Here is a 7247-nt window from a genome sequence, read left to right as displayed (position 1 = left end):
TTTTTATATTTTTTGCAAACAACAGATGAATAGTACGGAGTATAGTATAACATACATTAACTATATTTAATAATATAATCGGAGTAAAATTTGTTTGAGTAGATAATGGCATGTCATAAACATCACATGCGATCATGTGGCGGCACCTTCTATTTGGGTTTTCACCACATCAAGTTTCTAGATTTTTTTATTTCTTTATTTATTGAAATTAAATCAAAATAGTTAATTAATTAATTTTTCCGTTCCTTCAATAATGAAATGAGTATATTTTTATAAAAAAAAATACTAAAATAATTAAAAAAATACCAAAAAAAATTTTCTCTAAATTAATAATAATTAAAAAAAAAAGCGAGTCGCAACAAACAGCAAGGCATGTTTCCCTTTCTTCGATTCAATTCAGAGTTCTCACGGAACAGAATAGACCAACCCACAGTTCATCTATCTCTTTCTCTTTATTATCGTTATTATAACAATTCACTAAACTAAATCTGCACCTCTTCCATCATTCACCTTCATCTTCATCACTCGTTTGATGATTTTTGAACACCGTTTGCTGTGAAGTGAAAAATGCGACGACGGGCTGCCGATTATCGGCGCCCGGTTAGACGGAGGTTATCGTATTGGATCTGCCTTCTTCTCGCTTTCTCCTTCATTCTCGCTACCGTTTTGTTCGTCATTCAACATAATCATCATCAAGATCCGCTTCAATATTCTTTGCTCGTAAGTGCCACCACCACTTTCGACTACTCTACTATTTCTTGCTGCTTAATTTGGATTGTGATTTAATATTCTAGTAATTGTTGTTTTCGTTCTGGATCAAAAAATCTTGATCCTCTCCATCACCTGGAGTCATTAGGTTAATCTCATGGAAATATTAGCTATTTGATTGTATTTTTCATTTATTTTTGTTATGTTCTTCTGTTAATTTGACCTAATTCTAGAATTACAGTTACATCTGAAAGATTATTTTGTTTTTGTCATTTTGTAGCAACTCTTAAGTTACTGTGATTTGTTAATATTTTTTGTTATTCAGTGTTATAGTGTTTGTATCAATTTCCTTTTGTTTTCAATTATTCAGTAAGATTTATAAATCCACAATGTGATTTTTTGAGAAGTTTCTTTATAAATATAGTGCTAATTATACGAATTTGTGTCCGTATGTATGTTTAAATGATATAAAAGTTTAATTGCATACTAAGTTTCTCGATAGATCTCGAGATTAACGATTTAGATAGAAGCATGATCCTTGTTAGAACATTATGGCGAATATTGATCCATGTAGTCGACTCCACTTAGTGGGATAAGGCTTGGTTGTTGTTGTTGTACAAAGTTTCTAGATGATATCTATTGAAATGAAAGAGAGCTCTGAGTCTCACACAACTTATCCACTTCTATAAATCGAAGCTGCGATAGTAGAGATATATTTATAGCGATTAATGCTACAGAAGTTCACACTGCCGTGACTGTTATGTTGTGCAACTAATAGGATTGAATTACTGTCATTATTATTCTTGAGTTGGTTGGCATCATTATTACTCTTTAAGATTATTCTTTTGTTTCCGATGGTATGGGTTCTTATGGAGGAGGTGACTTTTCTTTGCAGGAGAGAAATGCAAGAGTTGAACATTTTGCCAAAGAGAGTTTGAATTTTACTGAAGAGATTTTAAGTGTAACATCATTTTCTCGGCAGTTAGCGCAACAAATGATTCTGGCTAAGGCTTATGTGGTTATTGCCAAAGAACACAATAATCTTCACCTTGCCTGGCAGCTTAGCTCAAAGATCAGAAAATGCCAACTTTTGCTTTCAAAAGCTGCCATGACTGGGGAGCCTGTCACACTGGAAGAAGCAGAGCCGATTATTAAAAGTCTTACTGCTCTAATTTTTAAGGCACAAGATATCCATTATGACATTGCAACTACAATAGTGACTATGAAATCTCATATTCAAGCTCTTGAAGAGCGTGCCAATGCAGCAACAGTTCAAAGCGCTGTGTTTGGTCAACTTGCAGCTGAAGCACTACCCAAGAATCTACATTGCCTGAATGTGAAACTCGTGACTGATTGGCTCAAGGTGCCAGCCCTACAGAAACTTGCAAATGAGAGGAAAAACTCCCCGAGGCTCACGGACAACAATCTATATCATTTCTGCTTATTTTCAGATAATGTACTGGCAACATCTGTAGTTATTAATTCAACCGTCTACAATGCTGATCATCCGAAGCAATTGGTCTTTCACATTGTCACCAATGGAATCAATTACGGAGCAATGCAAGCATGGTTCCTTAGTAGTGACTTCAAAGGAGCCACTGTAGAGGTACAGAATATTGAGGAGTTCCGGTGGTTGAATGCATCATATTCTCCAGTTGTCAAACAGCTCCAAAATCCTGACTCGCGAACCTTCTACTTTGGGCTATATCAAGATGTAAACGCTGAACCAAAAATTCGGAATCCCAAGTATTTATATTTATTGAATCATCTTCGGTTTTATATCCCCGAGATTTATCCACAACTTGAGAAGGTTGTTTTTCTGGATGATGATCTTGTTGTCCAGAAAGATCTGACCCCTCTTTTCTCACTGGATTTGCATGGGAATGTAAATGGTGCAGTTGAAACTTGTCTTGAAGCATTTCATCGGTACTACAAGTATCTCAACTTCTCAAGTTCCATTATAAGCTCGAGATTTGATCCACAGGCATGCGCGTGGGCATTTGGTATGAACGTTTTTGACTTGGTGGCTTGGAGGAAGAATAACGTGACTGCAAGATATCATTATTGGCAGGAGCAGAATGCCGATAGGACACTCTGGAAGTTGGGCACACTTCCTCCCGCTCTTCTGAGTTTTTATGGTTTGACAGAGCCACTTGACAGAAGATGGCATGTTTTAGGTTTGGGTTATGACCTAAATATTGACAACCGCCTTATTGAAAGTGCTGCAGTTATTCACTTCAATGGGAACATGAAGCCATGGCTGAAGGTAGCTATAGGCAGGTATAAGCCACTGTGGGACAAGTACATAAATCAAAGTCTCCCTCATCTTCAAAATTGTGTACTGAGTTGAAATGCACTACTAAATTTCTGATGGATTATGCAATCTCAGATTATTTTAAACTCTTGATCTGTGGTGGTTGCCTTACTGCAGAGTAAGAAGCAGAAAATTTTGACTGTGGTAGGAATTTTTTTCCTTTACCCTTCTTTTTTCTTTTCTTGCTTTTCTTTTAAACCAGAATTGAAAGAGAACGAAATGATTTCTTTATACAATAGAAAAAATTGATCTGCATTAGGCGAGAGATGTGGGAAAATCCATTTTTGGCTGGTGGGGCTATCTTTCCCCCTTCTGCAAGTAGTAGAATGATTGTTCTTTAGAAAAACTTGTAATAATTTATCAGCTCTTTCAAATAGCAATGTAATCGAATGGAAACAGTTTTTTTTTCCCTCTTTTTTCAATTGATATGCTTCAGTGAAATCTTATAGTTACTTGTTGCTACTCGTTAACCGGATTTAATGAAATCTTAAGCTATTTCTTGCTACTGCTTGAATGAAATCTTATAGCTACTTCTTGCTACTGGTTAACCGAATCTTTATATTACCAAGCCAAAGCAAACAATATTTGAGTTGGGTGTGGTTGTCTTCTTTAGAAAATGACATCATTTGCTTGTGTTTGAATTAGCATGTGGGAGTTTTTGACCACATATTGATTCACTGCAGTCAAAATATTACTCAATCACTCAAATTGAATGATCATTTGAGATGAAGATCATATGACTCATTTAAAATATGAATATTTCACTCTTCACGTAAAGGCTTTGAACTAATGAATGACTGGTGAATGCATGATACTGTGATTGTAGTTTCTTGCATTTGCAGGAGAGGATCTATAATCTACTCTTTCTCTTTATCTCATATGCTTTCACTAACTTTTAGTTTATCCCTTTTTTCACATTTATTTTTCTTCTGTCACTCTTGTTTCCCTTGTATATAGTTTGTAGGGTTAGGCGGATTCAATCTAAGAAATGTATGGGTTGAAAGAGAAAATCAATATAAAATATAATGAGAAAAACATGTGAATGGGAGAGATCCAGATCTGGTGGAAAACAAAAAGATTAAGGTACAAACAAAAACGTTGGAAAAAGTAACTACCAAAACAGGATAGCAATTCCAATCTTAGATTTTGATCTATACAAGTTAACATAACCATATAGATTTGCTATGTTGTCAATTTAACGTGTATTTATCACCTTTCATCCTTTAAGGTAATTCCAAATGCCACTCTTTTTCTTTAGTGTTTTGTACATGATTACTCAATCAGGGAAAATTAAAGAGTTCTTTCACTTTATGGTGGCACTTACTTCTTTCTCTCAAGTAGGACAATGTTATTAACAGAATGGAAGTGGTTGTGTCACGCATTTGAAGTTTACGTGGCTAGGAATTGTAGACCATAGAGGTTTTCTCCACCTTTATATATTATTGGTCACTTAGTCTACTCAAATTAATCTTTTTAAAATGAAAATAAATCATATGTTGCAGTGATAAACTTATTCATGTGGTGTGACACACCACTAACTAATGAAAGCTATGATCAAATAATTGTTGGAGTATCCAACTTCCCTTTTGCCTAAAACATATACAGTCTTCTTTTTCTACATAGCTGCGTGTATGTAACACATTTCTAAAATAGGGGGCATACATTAAACATTTATATGACAAATAATACCATAATAGAATCGTCAACAGAGAATTTCACAGTAGAATAAGTTTGGAAATCAGCAAAGTCCCTAAATCACTCCACTTTGGTATTTGGCCAAATTGCAACTTCAGAATATCCATCTTCAGTAGCACATGCTCTAAACATTCCTGTTGTATTATAAGGCATTGCAACTTCACCTGCAGCAGACACAGCAACCAAACCAACAGTGCCCTTTGGTGTGCGCTCATGTACGACACAATCCGCAGCTTCCTTTAAAGAAAGGCCTTTGAACTCCATCATTGCAGCCACGTCTCTTGCTACGGTCGCGCGGATAATTGCTTCGCCTTTTCCTGTCGCAGAAACTGCACAAAATTCATTGGCATATGTTCCAGCACCTATGACGGGCGTGTCACCGATTCGACCAGCCATCTTGTTCACCAATCCACCAGTTGATGTTGCAGAAGCTAGATTCCCATTACTGTCAACAGCTACACATCCAACAGTTCCAATTTGACTATCACCATTAGCAAATGGTGTTTCTGTTTCTGTTTCATTCTTGGCAGCATCGTTTTGGATTGGTTGAGTATAATCAATCTATATATTTGTCAAGAACATAAGCCATCAAATATATGATTAATTAAAGTAACATAAATATGCTAATTTTCCTATTAAAAATTAAATACCTGAACCCTATTTGCATCTTTTGCCTGATTTAGTCTTTCAATATTTTCCGGAGTGATGAAATGGCTTGAATCTAAAGTCTCAACCCCCTGAAAAATAAGGATGCATGATCATGATCATAAATGAAAACGAGCCACAAGCTACAATTATTCAGACCGAGACGTCTTTAAGGGTGTGCAAAAGAGCTACCGCGCTGGATCTAAAATTTGATACGTTTAAACTGTGACTAAAAAGAACATATAAACACAAATAAATTGATGCAAAGATGATGATGAGAAAAGAAATAAACCAACTTGTTGTCTAGCAAATTCCTCAGCACCATCAAACGCCAAGTAAATATGAGGAGTACGATCCATAACCAACCGAGCCAAAGAAACGGCATTAACAACAGTGGTAAGACCAGAAACAGCACCACATTTCATAGTGTTACCATCCATAATAGAAGCTTCCATTTCAACGGTCCCTTTGCTGGTGAGAACAGAACCTCTTCCAGCATTGAAGTGTGGAATATCCTCTAACTCACGAACCTATATGAATGATTATTAGTTTTTATATCAAAAACAGAAGAAAGTAATAATTACGTGAATGATTGATGAATACATAGTTACATACAACGAGTTCAACGACGTCTAAAGGAGTCATGTTGGATTTGAGAGCTTTGACACCGATTTGTAGGCAGTGACGGAGGGCTTCTTCCCGTGGAAGGCGGCGTTCCGGTGGAAGTGAATATGGAATGTCGCCGGCGCCGCCATGTAGAGCTATGGCCCAACCCATTTTTTTGTCTGTTTTCTGTAATGAAAAAAGCAGTTGGTATTGTGATTCTGACTCACACGAGTCTCGCTTGCTTGCGCAAATTTCAATGATGTAGGTAGCTTTCACATGTTAGTGATTTTTTTACCTCCATGCCACTAATATGAGATTAAGGGTATGTTTGGATATCACGAAATGAACGGAGTGGAATGGAATGGAGCGGAGTGGGATGGAGCGGAGTGGAACGGAGCGGAACGAATGTACCATTCCATTGTTTGGAAATTTTAGAACGGAATAAGACAAATTATTCATTCCGCCCAAATTGGAGGGGAAGGAATATGGTGGTAAGTGATGGAATGGAATGGAATCCATACCACTCCTTTCCGCTCCGCTCCATCCGTTTTTAAATTATCCAAACAAGGGGATATCATTTTATGCCACAAAGTGAAAATAAAATACCAATGTGCCACACTTCCAGTTCAGATCCGGCCAGGCCATGGACGGACTAGAAGTAAAAAAATTTTGCGTGTTAGGGTCCGGCCAGGGGTGGGCCGGACGCAAACTAGGCCCTTTTTTTGTTTTTTTTTGTTTTAATTGATTTAAATAATTATTAATTACTATAATTGATTTTTTATTATAAATAAAGATTAAAAAACCATAAAATTAAATAAAAAACATTAAAATATAATAAAAAAAATTTATTTGCCAATATTTATAAAAAACATTAAAATATAATAAATAACATTAAATATGAATAAAAAAAATTTATTTCTAATATTTATTTTATTCAATACATAAACAGGTACAAGGAAAAAAGGCCTATTTTTTTTTGGGCTTTGGTTGGACCATATGGCCCCCAGTGAGACATTTTTTGGGTATCTTTGATCTCTTACCCTTACCTAACGGTTGCTCAATGTTTGGTGGAGGTTGCCTTTGTGGAGAATCGTCGCTTGAAAGATCATCGTTTTGATGCGACGGACCATCATTCATAAACGTAGCCAGTTGTTCTGGAGTTATTGTCGGTAAATTTGCGAGTACTTGATCATCAGTGATGTCAATGAATGGTTGAGTAGAACCTACAAAGGTTTGTGGCACATTTGATGACATGTCTGGATAGTAGACATTTGTGGTG

The 7247-nt window shown here is 36.1% G+C and overlaps 2 protein-coding genes across 2 annotated transcripts; one reads left to right on the top strand and one right to left on the bottom strand.

Moving 5' to 3' along the window:
- The first annotated feature begins 378 nt into the window (after nt 1–378).
- Nucleotides 379–3432, top strand: LOC131634663 (hexosyltransferase GAUT11-like). Its single transcript, XM_058905311.1, has 2 exons — nt 379–720; nt 1604–3432. The coding sequence occupies exons 1-2, from the start codon at nt 568–570 to the stop codon at nt 3056–3058; spliced, it is 1608 nt and encodes a 535-aa protein (XP_058761294.1). The 5' UTR covers nt 379–567; the 3' UTR covers nt 3059–3432.
- Nucleotides 3433–4663: 1231 nt separating this feature from the next.
- Nucleotides 4664–6262, bottom strand: LOC131634672 (isoaspartyl peptidase/L-asparaginase-like). The gene is made up of 4 exons (XM_058905318.1): nt 5978–6262; nt 5659–5892; nt 5368–5454; nt 4664–5278 (listed from the first exon to the last, which is right to left on the bottom strand). The coding sequence occupies exons 1-4, from the start codon at nt 6137–6139 to the stop codon at nt 4778–4780; spliced, it is 984 nt and encodes a 327-aa protein (XP_058761301.1). The 5' UTR covers nt 6140–6262; the 3' UTR covers nt 4664–4777.
- Nucleotides 6263–7247: the final 985 nt, after the last annotated feature.

Source organism: Vicia villosa, linkage group LG1, assembly GCF_029867415.1.
Source record: "Vicia villosa cultivar HV-30 ecotype Madison, WI linkage group LG1, Vvil1.0, whole genome shotgun sequence".
Taxonomy (NCBI): domain Eukaryota; kingdom Viridiplantae; phylum Streptophyta; class Magnoliopsida; order Fabales; family Fabaceae; genus Vicia; species Vicia villosa.
This window is presented reverse-complemented; position numbering and strand designations above follow the sequence as displayed.